Source organism: Accipiter gentilis, chromosome 8 (assembly GCF_929443795.1).
Source record: "Accipiter gentilis chromosome 8, bAccGen1.1, whole genome shotgun sequence".
Taxonomy (NCBI): Eukaryota; Metazoa; Chordata; class Aves; order Accipitriformes; family Accipitridae; genus Astur; species Astur gentilis.
Genome location: NC_064887.1, coordinates 32,659,481 through 32,677,993, shown reverse-complemented (window position 1 = coordinate 32,677,993; position 18,513 = coordinate 32,659,481). Strand labels below are relative to the sequence as shown.

Below are 18,513 nucleotides of genomic sequence, written 5' to 3'. Positions count from 1 at the left end.
TTTCTGTGTTCATTTCAGCAGAAGAAACATTAGACTTTCTTACTCCTAGTGGGCTGGCCTTTCTGGTTATTCTCTAACATCTGTCCAGTTCTGTGTGTTGGCTGAACTACTTAAAGAATAGTTTTGTAGTAATGCAACACGATTTTCTTTCTGTTCGCTGGCAGACTACAATCCTTATGGAACTCACGGTGGCTGGGGAGGCTCTCCATATTCTCCTCATCAAAATATACCTTCTCAGGGACGTTTCAATGACAGGTAGGATTGCTTTATTTTTAATTTGCCTTTTCTAAATTTTCTTTATCTATTTGGGGTTTTTTCTGTGCCAGTTGAGTAAAGTTTTGGGGGGTTTTTTTTGAAGTCTCCTTATTTTTGCTTTTCTAATCCCAAAGGGAGAGACTGTCCATGTCAGATGTGGCTGGTCATGGGAAACAGTTGCCCTCAGCTGAACGAGAGCAGCAACTGCGCATGGAGCTGCAGCAAGTAGACCATCAGATTAGCCAACAGACACAAATGCGAGGACTAGAGGTTGGTACCAACATTTTGAAGGAGTGTTGAGGGGTGGTATGGAGAGAGATGAAGCAAGTAAAGCTGCTTTTCATGTGTTGATCTTTCTCTGTAATAATATTCAGTAACAATACTTAATTCTGTGATGCCAGCCATCAGCACTATGGTACAAGTGTCAACCTCTCTCTGCTTAGCAGCAGAAACTTCCCTGCACTTCATCTGCAAATGAACGCTGTACTTCAATCTGCTCTCTGTCCTCATTCATATTTGCTTTCATTCTCTCTCTCGCTATCCCTCTCTGTTCTTCTGTCTCCTCAGAGGCAAACTTGTGTAGATACCTGTTCCTCTTGGCTTTACTGCCACTTAAAACATCTGATTTTATGTACAGAAAGCTATGACCTTCATCTGTTTCATGTTGGGCTTTGTGTTGTACTTGTTTCTTCCTAAATAGCACAAACCACAAGAGTCAAGAAAATAAATATTACAGATACTTAGCTTGAAAAATGAAAGCTCAATATTTTATGTCTCCTCGCTTAGAAGAAATGTAGTCACTTGCAACATGAGGAAAGATGGGAGTCTGCATTTGTAAAAGAATTAATGAGTTGAAACCTTTGTTTGTATTTTGTGAGACACAGAAGGAGAAATGTCAAGGCATAATGGAATAATTGTTTTAGCAAAGCTTTAGTTACTTTTTTCCTCCCAGGAAAAATCAGTAAACATTTACCAGAAAATTGTTCTAGGTACCTCAGTAACTATTCATATTAATATTTTCCCAGAAGGAATTGCTATAAGTAGTGGATAGCAGCTTCTGCTGAAGCTATGTTTGCCTAAGAACCTGTGTTAGTGAGGAGGGTTATTGCAGATTCTTTGTAAGAGCTCACAATTTTTAAGTCACAGCAGCAGTTACAACTATTATGCATTTCTTAGTTACTTAAAACATAACTTGTGTTCTTGTGCTCTTGTTTGGGATCAAGAGGAGAAAATGTTTTAAATCTTGCATGTCTGCCTTTGCCATAATAGAAGAGTATTGGAAAGTTGCAAAACTTGTAAGTGGCCTACCTCTCCTGCTCATTATTATTGTGATTGTGTTAGTGTTAAATCCTACACAGTTGAGGTTTGAGCTTTGATTTTACCGTAATTTGAATGTGTCAGAACTAATAGGTTATTTTGAGTAATAACAGCTTTTAGTTTATCTCTTTTGTTCAAAGCTGCAAGTAGCTACTTGAAATCCAGGAGGCTTTATTGATTTACCTGTTACAAGGTTATAACAATCACTTAATTCAGTTAGAGCATGAAGAACTAGATTATTTTGCTTTTTTCTCGAATGAATGAGCATTTCTACTTGAAGGCCAGCCAGATGTTCAGTTGTGTGTAGTAGTAGGCAGTGTGTTTACATGCAGAGCACACATTTAAGGAACTGATTTCCAAGTATTAACAGATTTTTTTGGAGTGACTGACATGGTTGCTGCTTTTACTTGGCTGCTAGTAGCTTGCAGCTTGTGAATGACTGCAGTGACTTGCATGCTTCCTAATCTGGGTCAGTAGAGAGCTATGGATTGACATCCACATCTCTCAAGATATTTTATGTGGTTCAGTAGTAATACTGGCTCTACTGTAGAATTTGGCAAAATCTACTACTGTAAAATAAAGCAGCAGATTTGCTTATCTGCTGTTACCTTTTGTTCAACAAATAGCTCACAAAAAAGGAGTAGTGTTTTGTTCATGTGTTTAATCTTAGTTTTGAGAAGGGAGCAGTGTATGGGGAAAACCTATGTAAACTTATTATAGTAAACGGTATTTAACACTACTTGTTTAAAAGTGAAAAGACTTGTCTGTGTGTAAAAAAAAAAAAAAAAACAAACAAAAAACAACAAACATTTAAACTTGCATTGGAAGAGATTTCAGTTGGGGTCTTGTTAAGCATGGAGAGAGAAGTCCTTGGTTTTGCAAGTAAGCAATACTCTAGAGTTATTGCCTAGAGCTCTTTCTGTGCTTGGTGTGTTGTGTGCTCAGTTGTGTATGTGCTTGGCTTTATGCATTTAGGCTGTTAGTAACAGGCTGCTGTTGCAGAGGGAGGCGACTACCCTGGCAGGCCAACCACAGCCCCCACCCCCACCTCCCAAGTGGCCTGGGATGATCTCAAGTGAACAGCTGAGCTTGGAGCTACACCAGGTGGAAAGGGAAATTGGGAAGAGAACCCGTGAGCTGAGCATGGTGAGTGCTGTGGGTGTGGGAGGCAGAGAGGTGGAGAGGAGAGCCACATAGCTGGCTGCAGCCCTTTCACCCTGGCAAAAAGGCTCTCTGCTGGATGACCACAGCTGGAATCATCCATCTCTCTCTTCACCTCTTTATTCTTCAAAACCTCCTGAGAAGTTTTTTGATTCTTCTTTGTGAAGAATTTTAATTCTAGCCACTTCAAAATACTCTGCTGCTGTTTCATTGCCATTTGAAAATGTGGTGCTGAATTTGTTGAAATTGTCTCCAAGGTCACTGTGCCATGAGTTCTATAAATTGCTTTAACATAGAAAACATCTTCTGCAAGTACAGGCTACCATTCACAAGTCTGTGTGCTGTTACAGTCTATGGTCTTTGCTTGTTACAAGAATCATCCCTTCCTTTCAGGAAATACTGTCCCGTGAGAGGATGAGCATATCTTATTGAGTCTGTTTTCTTGTCTCATGGCTTTTGTGGATTACACTGTATGACTGCAATTTACAGGCCTTCATCATTGATCCCAAAGGATGAAGTCTCAAATTCTTCTAATACCATGTTAAAGAGTTTCTTTTTTTCTTTTCTGGTTTTTGTTTTTGTTTTTGTTTTTAAAGGAGAGCCAGTCTTCACTGGATATAAAAACCAAACTGGGCACCACTAAACAGACAGAAAATGGACAATTAGAACCACAAAGCAAGGTTCCAGCTGAGGACCTCGCACTGACATTCAGGTAACATGGGTCTTCAACCTTTCTTTGTATCGTAGGAGAATGACTTAATCAGGGTCTCTCTCTGGTGTATGAATAATATACCCCTTGCATCACATTGTGTCTGATGTGGAAGCATCTACTACGAAAACACTATGCAAATGTTTTTACAAAACCCGGAAGTTTTTGTAGTGCAAGCATGAATTAAGGGCCATTTCCTCTGAGGAGTAGGTGAGTGGAATGAAACTGTGTATCAGTTAACGCAACAGAAGAATTGTGATATTTGTTAAGACCAGAAGTCCATCTAGTCAATATTGGATGGTAGTAGGGAGAGCAGGAGATAAACAACAACCATAAAAGAAATCTTTATCTGCTGTTTTAGTTTCAAAGAAAATAAATGTTCTAAATGTGAGAGGAAAGTTATTTCATCCTGCTAAGGTTTGTGATGTGGATGTTGTCTAGGAAGGTATGTAACTTTGAAACAAAGTTCACTTTTATTTGTAGGCAGTAATCTTTATCTGTGTAGATGCTGGGATTGATTTCAATTCACGTTTGATAGCTGAAATAAGACGTTGGCTGGGAATGCTGGAAATCTACACAGCAAGCATTTTCAGATGGCTGCAAGCATCTGCATGTGTTCAGACTAATACTTTGAACAGAAAAGCTCAGATGTTTCATGAAGTTTACATAACTTGATGTGAGCAGTTTGGAATCTGGATATTTATTCAGAGAGTGTATCCCTCTCAATTGTTTGAAGTCTGCATTTTCTTCTTAGAACCAATTCTTGAGTTGTGCTCTACACCATTAGATTGAGGCGTCCACAGCAGAAACTAATTTTTCCATATAATAAGATAAGTTAAATATTCTGGAACGTGTACATTGTACAGATTGATACTGTACATTTTGTGGCATATACGGAAATACTTTTCAAAACATATCTAGAACCCTAAAAAATGTAGTCTCTTTTGTTTTCAATTAGCCTTATCTTTGTTCTTCCTTTTCTGGTAAGTATCTGCAGCATACCAGACAACTTTTTGTTATACAAGGCAAGTCTTCACATGCTTACATATGTTCACAACTGTTCATTGGGATGCTGCAGCAACAAATAATTTAAGTCCTTTTACTTAAAATAAATGAAAAACCTCAGTAATTACTTATCTTCACCCCCTCCTTCTTTCTCCTCAACTTCCTTTCAGCAGTGATGTTCCAAATGGATCAGCCTTGACACAAGAGAACATTGGCCTCCTGTCAAACAAGGCGGCATCTCTCAGCCTGTCAGAGGACCCAGAGGGAGGAGGAGACAACCACGACTCCCAGAGAGCGGGAGTTACGCCCACATCTGCTCCATGAAGTGAGGCCAGCATACCCCAGAGTTTCTTTTGCTGGGGTGTCAGTAGCTTCCATTATGTTTTTTTCCAGGGGTGATTGGAGAAACCCAGGAGCAACAGCAGTAGCAGAGCAGCAGGTCCAGAGGCAATGTGCACAGACACAACTACTAGAAACAAATCCTGCACATAGTTCACATTAACGCATTTTTTAATTAAAAAAATGAAAATTAGCAGTATCTGCAAGCAATTCAAATTAAATTTGTTTTTGTTCTGTGAATGAACTTTATTTTAATAACTTTGGACGCCTTGGATCCCAGGGCTTAAAAAAAAAAAGATATTATATATATACTCTGTTTGATTAATTGTATGATCTTAATGAAGTAGGTTTTTTCTTTTATTTTGGTATTATTACATACCCAGTGCATAATTCCTTATCACCTTAACTTCTCAACAACTAAAACAACCTGGCCACTTCCTTGTATGGTTTAAGGGTAAACAAGGAATGAGGGTTGGAGAGTAGCTGTGAATTGCAGTGTCAAAAGATGTGCAGCAAACTTCATTCTTAAGACAGTTCCTCCCGTTGTGGCTAGGAACTGAACCCTAGCTTGTGTGAGACTTCTTGCTTACGTTATTTAAGTTTAAACTACAAGTGACAGAATCTTAGCAATGCAACAGGTGCAGTCCTTGCTGTATGCTCCAGCGCAGCACATGTAATTAAAGAGGATAACAAAATAAGTGTCCAACATGCATTATTTTATTTGAAGGTTGCTGGCCTTTTATCTTCCGTTGGGACTAAAGAGTTCAACAGAATGCAGACTAATCTACTACAGCATGGGTATTTCTGAAGCTGGTTAGCTGGGGCTTGTGGTAGAGAGGCTTAACTAATTGGTGAAGGTTGTTGCAGCCATGACCAAGGCAGAATCTCTAGAAATAAGAAGTAGAGAGGACATAAGGCTATACAGTTGCTGGAAGGATGTTAAGTGCTGGTGAGCTGGTGAACCGTGTTAGTTCATCCAGTGTTTGCTGTTTGTGAGGTTTTTTGGGGTTTTTTTGTTTTGTTTTTTTCCCCTTCTCACTATTCCTTTAAAACAAGCTTACCTAAAGTCCATACGATTAAGTTGATACAGAGGGACTTAGTGACCTCTCTGCCTTTTGGAACAAGTTTTTCATGTATGCTTCCTTCTCAGCAACTCTTGCCTTTGTTTTTTCTTCATTGCTATTTTATCATTATTATTATTAAAAACATAATTTCCTCCATAACCTGATTTTTTTCTTTTCTTTTGTTCAGTGATACATCAGTTAATTGTAATGCTGTTGTGAGGGCCTTTTACTGAAGGAGGTCAAGATCTTTGATTTGTGTATATCAATGATATCAAGAAATTTTTATTTCTTTTTTTAAAGTTGGGATTGTTTAATATCTGTGTGCATTAGAATTTGACACCTGAGAATCAATCTGCAGCTTGTCTGCCACTGCTGCAGTGAATCCTTCCAAGATTCTCCTTTCATAGGGGAAAAGTTGCATCTAAATGACCACTTAAGGCGCAGCACAGACCCTCTTGGAACTAGTGAGAAGTACTGAAAAGCAGATTGTGCTTGATAGATCTAGTGTACTACTTCTCCAAGTAGATGCTTTGTAAGTGTAAGTTGGAGAAACTGTAAGCCTTTCTAGATGTTTTCTTGAAGAGTTAAAGAAATGAAAGAGATTTTGTTCTTGCTGCATGTTTTTTGACTCTTTTGACATGCACTGGGGTGAGACCCTGTATACAAAGAACTGTGGAGAATGTTTTAAAGTGCTGCTCCCTCTGTACCTTCTTGGCCTGTTCTCGTTTTTTTCTTTCTGGGTTAGACTACTAAATCGGAAAGCACTGGTTATGTAATAAATTACTGCATTGCTTTGGTTGGGTAAAGCAAGAGTTAATAAATTTTCTTGGGTTTTAGTTTTTTTTCCTTAACCTTAACTCCTGCTGAGGTCATAGCAACCTTGGGCTAAGCTTTGCATTCATCATACTGTTAAATAAAACAAAATGGGGGGTGGGAGGGGATACAGTCCCACTATTGCCTACCAGTAGGAGAGTCCAAACAGAAGACTCTTTTGAGTAGCAATTATTTAATTTGCCCAGTCAAGGCACCGCGTTTATATAATATTTCACATTGAATTTGATTATGCCCTACAGACCTGGCTGGTCAAGGATTTGATACACATATTGGCTTGGGATTCGAGCTTTCTTTTTTATTTAAATAAAAATTTATATATAAATATATATATACATATATACATAGTTATATCTGTATATATATTGGGTATGTTTTAAGAATTTTTTCGCATGAGCGCAGCTGTTGTGATCAAATGTCTGGGAGGTAGAAGCACTGAATGAAAATAAAGGCATTTTTCAGCGCACACGCCCACACTCTTCATCTGTCTTCACACAGGTTTATTTCACTCTTAGTTGAACTTTGGCCTCTTAATTGCAAAGAGTAGTTTTGAAGCTTGCTTTTTTTCCTAATCCCTCTTAATTTTTGGCAAAGAATCATCTTTGCACTAGAATAGCTTTGTCTACACCTTGCCCCCATCCATCTGTATCTCTTACTTGAGGCCTAGCATTATGGCCGCTCCCCTTCAAGCCGAGCAGAACTAGGCTGATGCAGTTTTGAGCCTGTCAGGTCTGTTCCTCTGTTCTCTGCTCTGGGCATGACGATGATTAACCTGTTCCCCTGGCAGCCTGCTCACAAGTCAACTGACACTAGCACCGTGCCCTCTTCTCCCATCCTTTAGTACAGAGAACCACTGTCAGGTCAGCCTTCTTGTTTTTAATTAGTTTACTTCTTCCTGCTGTGTCTTTATTAACACAGGGAGCTCATTTTAGTTGAGATAATTAGTGCAATATTCTAATTTAGGAGGACAAGCCCAGAATGTACCTTTTTTTTTTGACTGCAGTAATTCTTGATGTAAAATGAATTTTCAAAGACGGTTATGTTATATTTGAATCTACAGATTCAGTTTCAACACTAAGAAGAAAATCTGGAGGGGCAGAAAACTTTTTGCCTTTTATTACTTGTGCCAGCTAGTTTCCTTGCCATGTTAGGGATGAATTTTTTTCCATTTTTGCTCCTGGAAGGAATTCTGTAGTAAGAGCTATTCAGATTGCTGGCCTTCATATGGTGAGTGCTTCTCAAACCTGTGGATTAGAAGGGAGACCTTACTGGTTTTTTGTTTTTTGTTTTGGGGTTTTTTTTTTCTCCTTTATCCTGCTCTCTGTGCTGTACTTTGTGCATAGTGTCCTTGTTTTGATCAGTCTGTCCAGGTGAATGCCCTCTTTGCCCAGTATTATAGTTTGGCTTGTTAAATAGTTTGTTTAATATCTACCAACAGTATCGATTTTTGGCTTTGTTTTTCCTCCTCCTCCTCTTCTTGTCCTTTTTCTGCTTTTTTTTGCAGAAGTTTAGTTGATAAACAAGTCAAACAGCAAAATGCAGTGCATGCTTTTAAGTCTTTCTGGAAGCTGCACTTAAAATTTTCCCTTTTTGTGGAAAAGTATGCTAGTTAAAACTGGGAGGACAGATAGCTCTACATATAACGAAAGCATTGATGGTTACAGCAAATAACTAGGGAATGAAAATTTCTGGAGTAACTGTATACTGCCACGTTCAGTTCTATAGCCCATCATTGTCCCAGTTGCACAGGGATGCTGTCCATCTCGGTGAAATTGGTCTCAGTTAAAGAAGTTTAGTTCCTTCTGCTTGGGCAAGAAGAAACAGTATTACTTACAATGGTGTTAGGGCACTACTGCATCATTTGATAGGTAGATTTTCTAGCAGTAGACAACTTTGAACATTCATTGATACCTGGGTTTCAGTCCCAGCGTGGACAAACCCCCCAGAATAGGAAGCTTCAAGTGTTAGGTTAAGTTGTAGTATGTCAAACAGTGCTTCATTCAGTGTAGAAATTATGTTTGTTTATTCTGTAGTGTTATTTTCCTCCTTCTGTCAACATCTCTTCTTCCTTTCCTGTGACCTAGTTATCTTTTCTTAATTGCAGAAACTTACACTTTTTCTTCTGCCCCTCTTGTATATGATTGTATCCTCTCCCATTTTAGAGTAGGACTTTCTTTATTTAAATCAGAGCACCTTTCAAACTTGCAGCACTGTTATCCCCTTCTCAAGTTCTTCTCTGCCTAGTTTCTTCTGAGCCTTATTCTCTCCCTTTTGTCCATACCTTCCTTCCTTTCCTTCTGTGGCTTGCCCATTCACCCTCCCTGATTGTGTAACAGTGACAGCTTGCTGCCTCAAAACAGAGCATTCAAATGAATTCGCTTAGCCAATAACTTCTGTGAAGTTGCCTTTTCTAATGGTGTTATTACTCAGTGATGCACAAATGTGATATTGCCCCTACTGGTAGGCAAACGGGGGATCTGTATAAACATGGTAAACTGCTGTTTTTCTTTAAAGGAGAGCCAAAGACTTGTGCTTTACACTATTTTTTTTTCCTGGTGTAGCCATTTTGATTGTCAAATCTTTGTAGGGTTTTGTGAGTTGACTGTATTATCCTAATAACAATTTACAGACGTTAATGATTGTCAAGCCTTATCCATGCATTGAATTGTGGAAAATCATTCCATTTAGTCATACAATTTGCAATGTACTGAGATGTATCTGGGGTATTCTGACATGTTTTCAGTCTCTCATGTGCTCTCTCAGCTGACAGAATGGCTCCTCTAGAGAGGGAGAAGGAACATAGAAATTTTATAGAATCAAATAAGCCTTGTCTTTACGTGTTTAAATCTAAATTGAATACTGATTTAAAATTTCGTCACTTACAGTAAAACATAAATCTGTGTTGCAAATGTGACTGACTTTTAAGCCCGTTGGAACTGAAAAGACTTGTCAAACTGTAGCATTACATTAAATTAGATGTGGAAGAAGCGAACTTGTATGATGATATTGTCTCTTGACAGCATGGATTGAGTAAGGTGGGGCAAATTCTTTATTAGATGGGACTAGGAGTGAGGCTTTTTGTTGATAATACAAGAAAGCTGCTTGCATTTCCCTTCCTTGATCTAACTTAAACTCTTGCAGACTGTTATTAAGGTCTTTAGGTTCAGAGAGAAATCTAAGTCAGTAGCATAAACCCTTATTTCCATTGCCATTTCCATTTATAAATCTGGACTATAATGAAGCAGACTTACAGGATAGTTACCTGAATAACCCCAATATAAACTATCTTCAGTTAACTAGCTACTTCAGACCCACTTTTATGATCTAAGAAATTCAGTGGTAATAATCAGAAGGCTCAAGAGCAGGAGTGCCATCTCATCTTTGTTCTAAAATTGAGTGGGGGGGGGGGGGAGAACCATATAAGCAGTGTGCAAGTTTTCTGCTTGTCTGTGTGTGTATGAAGAAGTTTTTGTAGTCCTAGAATAGATAGAATGAACACAGAGTAAGACTGGGGTGTGATGTTACCCTCATATTCAAATTTTGTCATCGTTCACTTTCCAAAACACACACTTCCTATTTCTGTCTCCTGATGTTGGTAGCACTGATTTAAAAACAACCAAAAAAAGTCAGTGTGTCAGCAACTTAATTTTTTATATCACAGTATATCAATTCCCCTGGATGGAAGAAAGCAAACAAAAGTTTGAGTTGTCTAAATGGTAATTCAGACATGAACTGGAAAAACACCCACCTTGCTTGAGTAAATGTAAACTCTGAATTTGAGGAAAGCAAAACAGCTCTTCTGAGCCAAGCTTTAGGTATAGCCTTGGTGCTACCAGTTGAGTGGTTATTACTTGTGGTATACCAGCATAGAGATTATGTAGCGCAAATTGATTTGTTCTCACATCAAATGTAATCTGAAATGCCAAAAACTTCATTGGGGATTCTCTTTTCCATACTCAGCTGTTATCAACGGCATTATTTTCAGTTGAAATGTCAGGGGGGTGAAAGAGGCTAGAGTAAGTTAGTTCAAGTCATACAGTATAAGTAAGCAATTTTGGGGAATGGTATCCCAGCACAGTGTCCTTATACAGTTAACATGTGGTCTTTATTCTTGTGTAGGAAGAAGAATGTAACTGCTTAGTGCTGTCACAGTCTTTGAGGCACTTCTTGCAGTGCAGGTAGAGCCTTGATGAGCAGGGAAAGGAGAACAAACTTAATACTGATTTTCTTTATAGTTTTATTTCCCAATGGCAAGTGTAATATCATGCCATGGAAACTCTTTGAACACTATGGTAAGCAAAGAGAGTGCGGCTTTTTCTGAAATTTCAAAATAAAAAGAGCACACGGGAATGTGGATTTGTCTGCATGAAGACCATCACAGTCATTTGAAGCTTAAAATATGTGACCATAATAATCAAATTGGATGCCTATAGCTTAGTAACCTAAATAAATAACTGATCTGTCCTAGGCAATCTTTGCAATTCTAGTGAGTTTGAGTATGATTAGTGCAAATTGCCAGTTGTCCAGCATTTGGGAAAGTTTAGGTGCCTAGCTTCATCCAGCAAGGCAGGTGTCTTCGGTTATACAAGTTGGATGTTTTCTTATTCCAGGAAACAACTGATTCTTAGATCTAAAAGTTTTAGGAAAACACAATTATCAACTTCTATTTGAAAAATATAGCCTTGGAAAAGATGGAAGCAACAGGTGGTGGAGTGTCTCTGAAAGTAAAAAGCATTAGAGATGATGGAAATACATATGAAATGTATATGGGGAAAATACATCTGTAAGCAAAAAAAGAAAATCTTGTGGAGTATTTGTTGTTTAAGAAATTATTTGCGTCTTTGTAATGTTATAAAAGATTTATTAATAGTTCTGTGGCAGACAGCACTCACAAGTCTTTGGCATCCAAACCAGATTGTGTATTGGATGGATCCCACAACTGGATGTGTGCACTGACCTCTTTATTTCTAGCTTTTTAAAAAGAAACTTGGTAGCAGCATTTTATAAATGTATAAAGCAACCTGAGACAGAAGAGGAGAAATGGTGTTTACATCACAGCTGCTGCACAGTTCACAATTGTTACCTTTAATCTGCAGCCTCTCAAGTGAAGCTGCTCTAATGGGCAAAACTAGCACATCCAATGACTTTCAGTTTTTTCTAATTTTAAGGTGTTCCCATTACCCCTTTGGCCTCTGTTTGCTGTGTAAGCAGCCTCTATGCTAAGAGGAGCTTTCCTTGAAGTCAGCTTAGCAACTGTGCTGTAGCTTGATTATTTTTCCCTGTTTTCTATAACTAGTAGCATAGTGTTGAGCTCTTTCCCCATTGTATTTGTTGCTATGGGGAGGCAGAGGTGAGGCAAGGCATGCGTGGGAGGAAGAGTTGTGGGATCTTCTCTGACAGCTCCCGCCCCCTCTTTGAAATCATCTACTTCCAGTTGTGGGATTTCTCTATGGATGACTTTTTTCCTGTTTTTGTAAGCTTAGTTTTCTTTGATCTTGTTAGTTCCGTACAAGTCTCCCCGAGACATTCTGCAGTCATTATCACCTTTTTGGGTGGAGTTTATTTTATTTTTTGGTTTGTTTGGTTTTTTTAAATAACTTTTTAACATTGGTGCATATATGCTTGGGATAGAGCTCATGTAATTTTCCAATCGTATTGATTGTATGTCATTGTGCCCTGCAGAGGTATATTTAACAAAAAATAAAATAAAAAAAGGATTGTCTAGGTAATAAAGGAGGCAATGAGATTTGTTGAGTCAGGTTATGAACTATTTCTTGAACTTCTTTAGGATCCTGTATAAGTGAAATTCCCTCTCTGCTGTTCTCATAAATCAATGCTAAACAAAATGTCATGGATTCTCTCTTTGTTTGAACTGGCTCTTTTCTTGCTTTTCTTCTCCTTCTGCTGTTTTTTTCCTTTTCTGCTGCTCTTCCCCATCAAAAACAATTCTTGACCCTTTAGTGGAATGACTGACTCTGGGTTGATATTGTGACTATTTATTGTTTGTAACTATCAAAACATTTTGAATAGGAGTAGAGATGAAGTAGAACATATGAGAAGAATTCCATAAACTGAATTCTTTGCAAGTTCAGGGGAATTTTGAAGTCTTGTACATACAGGCCTGGTCTTGGGGGGAGATATTCAGAGGCATACAAGGCATTGATAATCTCTTTCCTTGAAAGGTTGGATGCTTTTACTACCTTTGGGAAAAACTCTGAGATGACAAAAGGATTAGAAGAAAGAGTTCAGTGTATCCAACTCCCTGTATCTTTACTTTTGCAACATACTTTTTAAACTTGAAAGAAAAGCCTTCTAGATATTATGGTGAAGTGGGGTGGAGTGGATTGAAGGAGGCAAGAGGATGCAGAGATCTGAAAGTCAGTATTTGTCTCCTTTATTTCTTTTTTTAGAACTATAGAACTGACAATGTCACTTTTGTATTAAAGAACAAGGAAGTGGAGACCTATTGTGTGTGCATGGTGGTGATATAGAAAAAGCCATATGTTGAAATGCTATTTTTTCTTCCCTCTTCAGCTTGCTTTTCTCCCTCTTAGAGCTGACTCAACCTTACCTTGTCTCCACATAGTGTCTAAGGGTCCTTTGAGTTGCAGATTCAACAACAAAAAAAAAAGAGTGAAAAGGTGGTGATTCGCCATTTGATTTGTAAATAGATGGAAGTGTCTACAAGGTCTTATCTGCTTTTCTGTCAGCATTTATATTAAATGATAAATTAATGGAGAACACTTTTTGAAATATCTCTCATTTTCTGTCTGGCATGAATGTGCATTCTTCTAAATTTTGTGTGAGGTGTAAGACTCTATGAAGACTGACCGTGTAAGACTTTCTCCAGGTCAAGGTGTGTTTGTTCTCTGCCGGGCTGGAGCGTAAGAGATGCCAAATAGCAGAGAAGCCATGTGCCTCTTTGGAGATCTGGTCTGTCACGGGGGGGGGGGGGGTGTGTGTGTGTGCAAATGAGAGACAGAAGAGGGGTTTGGATTGCTTAAAGAATCATCTCCAATTGTATTAGCAATAGAAAAATGATTTAATAGAAATTTATATAAAAGCATGACTTCACAGAGTTGGATGGCAAGGTTCACTCGTATTACTTGGTATCTGGATGAAATGCACTCAGGAAAATTAAGTTAGAATCAAACTAAACTTAAGGTATATAGAGACCAAAAATGTAGTAGGGTAAAAGGAAATATTAGAAGAAAAAAATCGAGTTAGAATTAATTCCTGGTGATTTGCGCAAAGATTGGGAATGTGGAAAAATAGGGGAGACCCTCCTGTTGAGTCACGAGGTTCAGAGAATACCCCCTTGCTTTCTAAACTCCTGTTAGAGTCTAGGTGCGGCTGGGTCTACTCCTAGTCCCAGACTTGGTCAATGGTTTACATCTAAAGGGATTATGAGTATAATAGCCTAAAAATCATTCACAGTTGAGTAAAAGTCACAACGGTAATTTAAGTATAAATTTGAAAGTAATAACTTTATAATATACTTGCTATAATATGCTTATTATAGACTACTCAGGTTAGTACACACGCATGCATAAAGACGCTAAAAGATACACATATAAGAGAGTAAAGAGGTATACGTGTTAAAAATTCCTCTCAAGATCAGTGAAAAGATTCACATTGAATGCTTTGGCATCTTTTGTAACGGGCGAAGGGTCGAACCTCAAGGAGTAGAGAGTATCAGCCCAGGTCATGTTGGCTTTCAGCGACAGACTTCTGATTTTCGCAAACAGAAAAGTTTGTGAGGTCTGAGAGGTGTCCCGCTCAGAGGGAGATGCTGGTGACAGCCCGCTGCGGTCCAGGAGAGCTGAAAGCACCTTACTTAGTACTGCTGTGTATAGGTTTGGGAGATGATTGATTTTTGTCATCAACAAATTGCTGGAATCCCACCTGCGCTGGTACTCTTTCATGTACAGATAAGGAAAGCTCTGAGGCTGCCTGAGAATAACTTAAAACATAGATACGGGATGCTCCAAGATTGTCACAGGAGGACTGTAATGTCTGAAGGTTGTTATGAGAGAGAACAGGCTATCTCTACTCCCATCCTCCACCAGGAGTCCTTGAGACACACAGCATAGCTGTCTTAGTTATGCAAGAGTTCCTGGCACAGCCAAGGATCACTTAACTGCCCAACTCATTACACTTATGCCGAGGCCTAGCGAGACTTCCCGAGTTCATAAATCAGCCTGGAGAGGTGGGGGAGAAATGCACCATTGCAGGGGCTGTTTTTCTTCTGACTCTACCTGTAAACAAAGTGGCGGCTTCTTGTGTTCACCAGAGGCAAACAAGAAAGGATACTCAAAATAGTTTTGCTTCTTGCTTGAAGAGAGTCTATGTATTTAAAAACCAAACCAAACCCTTCAGAGCAAGGAGCAAGCAGCGTGCCTCTAGTGTTGGGTCTGTTCTGGAACTTGCCTTAAAATGAGAATAAGGTTTGTCCCACAGTCTGGTTTGTGGTTTTTAATCTTCTCCTTTTGCTGCTTTTTTGGGGTTTTCAACAAGTCGGTAGCTGGCTATAAATCTGAGACTGGCTGAACATAGCCTGATGCGGAATAAGCCGCAGCTTCGCTGATAAACTGTTCTTTCTTCTGTTGCAGGGCAAGCACAGCCTTCTGCCCTGGGAGTTTGTGTGTGTTTATTACTCCTACCCTTACTTTTGAACCCAGGCACTGTGGATCCAGTGTGAGGTGTGTGCTTTGCTGGACTGAAGCCCATCACTGCTGTTAGGCCCCCCTCACACTTCCACACAGGTGTATTTTTTTTGCTGGATGATCGAAGCATGCAGTTCCTACAAAGGGAACTGTATTTAGTGGGCAATCCAGCAGAAATCCCTTTTTCCCACTAGTCTGAGTGTCTAGGATGCTCAGGTAGTCACTTGCGTAGGAAGAAAAGCGGGGGTGGGGGGGGTGGGGAGTTGGGGGAAGCTGCATTTCTACAGTGGTTGGCTTTTAAAGATCTGAAGTGCTAAGGAGAGGCAGATCCCTGTGGAAGGGAGCAGTGGCTGCTCTGCATCAGGAGAGCTTTGGGAAAACTTGGAGGGTTTTTTATATGGAAAAGAGGGGATGCTGAGCTCAAGTGGATGGCAGCTGCTGGAAAATTTTCTTTCCCTTGGGGTATGGATACCAGGTTAGAAGGGAGTTGGAAAATGCTAGCCCAGAACACAAGATTTCTTGATCCCATCTCGTTCTGTGAGTGTATGAGTCTTCCTCCCTGTGCATCACCATAAAACTCGACAGTGAGCACCCAAAGCACAAACCAAAATCTAAGCAAATTTGTGTTCCTGCTCACCGTTCAGGTATGTTTAAGGGCTGTTTCTTTCCAGCTTCTCAAAAAAAGGGCACAGAGGACAGCGTAAGCATGTGGAGAACTGTCGCCCTGCTGCTGTAAACTGCTCTGAGCTCTTCTCTGAAAAGCGGAGAGCAGAGCTTGTGATTTTCCTCCAGGGGCTGCAAGCAGCGGTGTTCTGTACCCCACAGCTCCATGGGCACTTGCAAAAGACAGCAGCACCCTGAAACAAAGGGGTCTCCCGTCCTGGCTGAGACATCTTGAGGAGTTTTTGTAATCTCCTTCCCCATAATTGAGAACTCCGACTCCCTGTCTCCTGAACTATGAGTGTAGGAGAGACCAGAGCTGAGGCATGGTGCTTGATCTCTCTTGCCCCAGGCTGCTAGGCTTTGAGCTTGGGTGCTTAATGGTTTTGAGCAGCTGATCCCTGCTTTGGGTCTGTGAACAGCAGCTTTAGGAGAAAAACAGTCTCTCTACTAGAGTAAACAAGGCAGCTATTGGTTTGTATTAACACGCTTGTAATTTTGGATGCTTCCTTAGGTATAGCTCTGCTCAGGTGTCAGTGCTGGGTTGTTGCTTTTGAGCTGAACCAGTGATAAATTGCCGCTTACGTGCTGCACTCAAAAAAATATATTTACTCAGCTATCCTGCCAGGTATGGCTTGGGCAGCTTGCAGATCCCTTCAGCCCTACAGTGCCAATTCTGGAATTAACCTTGCTGTTAATAGGGCAACCATCATTGAAGAAAACATTTCCTTGCTCAGTTTTAGGCGTTTGGTCTCTCTTGGAGTTGAAGTGAGCATGCGGTTGCAATACCAGCTTACTTTGTCACGCTGGTAAGAGTTTATTCCCGTTAGCTTAAACTATATGGGGTGTGTAGAACACAATAGGTGCGTGCCCTTGTTTTTACTGCTTTAAACTACCTCTAAGCATTGGGTGAACAGAAACCCATGTTTGGATGTTTGCCTGCTGCTCTCTGCTGGGTGTGGAACCTCCCGAATTCACCCTGAAGACCCTGGGACCTGCAAGCATGTGAGTTACCTTGGAAAATTAAACCAGCAGCCACTTGGAGCAACAAGGTACAGTGCACGTGTCCTTCCATTCTCATTGAGGGCATTTTATCTCCTGCAGCAGATTACAAATGCCTAACCTGTGGGTTACTCACTGACTTGTATTGCAAGTCTGGCCTGATCTGTGGTCAGGCAGAAAGCAATTCTGAGGAGCAGGTGTTTGTGTGTGTGTTACTGGGCTGTTTTCAGAGTGGATTGTGTAGTTTTTGTGCTTGCTTTTGATGAAGATATCCCTGATTATAGAACTGACGAGAGAGCAAGAATGATGTTACGTTGGGCAGAGGCAGTTTTTGAGAGTGGCACTTGTGGTCCCAGGCTATGGAGGGGAACCCACAAAAGCAAAGATGGGTCTAGAGCATGTTGTCCTTTTTTTCATGTGCATTTATTTCCACAATGTCTCCCATTTTTATTCTAGCCTGTACTGGTATAGGAAGGGCTTTTACTTTCCCCCAGACCAGTTTGCAGCTGCATTTTCCCATTAAGACCTGGGCTCTTACTGCAGGGCAGTAGCAGGGCGGCTTTAGCACTCACTGAGCCAGCGAGCTCCTGGCTTTTGATGTTCAGGAGGCAATGCTGTTGCATTAGTAGAGCAGCTGCATCCTAGATCTGAAATTGTGTTGCTCGGTCCTGCTCCCAACGTAGCGAGGCAGGGGCAGATGCTGTAATTCTCAGCTTTCCAGCTGTGCAAGTGAAAAGGTAAGTGTAGTTAAGAGGGGCACGTATTTGAAACTGCAGAGTGTGAAGTGGGGCAGTGTCTCCCCACTTGTGCCTGTTCATTTGGGAAATGGGGGATGAGAGGTCTTGGGCAGAGGGAAACATTTTGCTGAATTACAAGATACTAAAGTGAGATTTACAGATGCCTTAGATCATCACATTTTTATTTGAACTCTTGAAAGTTTGGCGTTGTTTTTTTCCACGGTATAAGCAGTTAATTTTCTGTTGGCAAGAACTGAAGGTATCTGGCACTTGCATGGGGTAGGTGGTCGAACTTTCCCTTGTCAGATTGAACTTTAAAACCTCTTTCAAACTAAACATTGCTTTTTTCTGCTCTTTGCTTAACCTTCTGCAGCCGGTCATCAGCCTTTGGCCTCAACATCCTACCCCCCTCTCACCCTCCCCTACTTTCATCTCAACTCCGCTTGAGCACAGAAATCCAGTAGGGAGGCTGCTTTGGACTGGTTTGGGTTCAAGCAAGACTGCCCTTTGTCTTAACGATTTGCATTTGCATCCTAAAAGCAGAAGGCTGGAGGTACAGGGGCAGGTAAGAGAAGCAGATTTCACTAATCTTTCATTGTTAATTAATTCCTTGTAACAGGTTCTTTTCCCATTGTAGGAGCCCTGTGAATTTTAGCTGCTGACAGAGTTTTTTTGCTCTAGGCATGGGCCCGAGGAGCCATTTCAAGAGGGCCCTCCCATCCCAGCTCTCATGAAGGCTCGCTTCTGTACAGCTCACTAAAGTGTCA

The 18,513-nt window shown here is 40.2% G+C and overlaps 1 protein-coding gene across 6 annotated transcripts in view; it reads left to right on the top strand.

The window, feature by feature from the left end:
- RC3H1 (ring finger and CCCH-type domains 1) overlaps positions 1-18,513 on the top strand; it is an 81,470-nt gene that overhangs the window by 54,721 nt on the left and 8,236 nt on the right. Inside the window, exons 16-20 of one of the 6 annotated variants that reach the window (XM_049808564.1) lie at positions 165-255; positions 390-525; positions 2,575-2,718; positions 3,330-3,445; positions 4,621-12,427. In XM_049808564.1, the coding sequence (XP_049664521.1) occupies positions 165-255; positions 390-525; positions 2,575-2,718; positions 3,330-3,445; positions 4,621-4,771 (638 nt within the window). In that variant the 3' untranslated portion in view covers positions 4,772-12,427. Of the gene's footprint in view, positions 1-164; positions 256-389; positions 526-2,547; positions 2,719-3,329; positions 3,446-4,617; positions 12,428-18,095; positions 18,312-18,513 lie in introns of those variants that run through there. The other 5 variants (XM_049808563.1, XM_049808562.1, XM_049808561.1 and 2 more) reach the window with 5 other exon arrangements.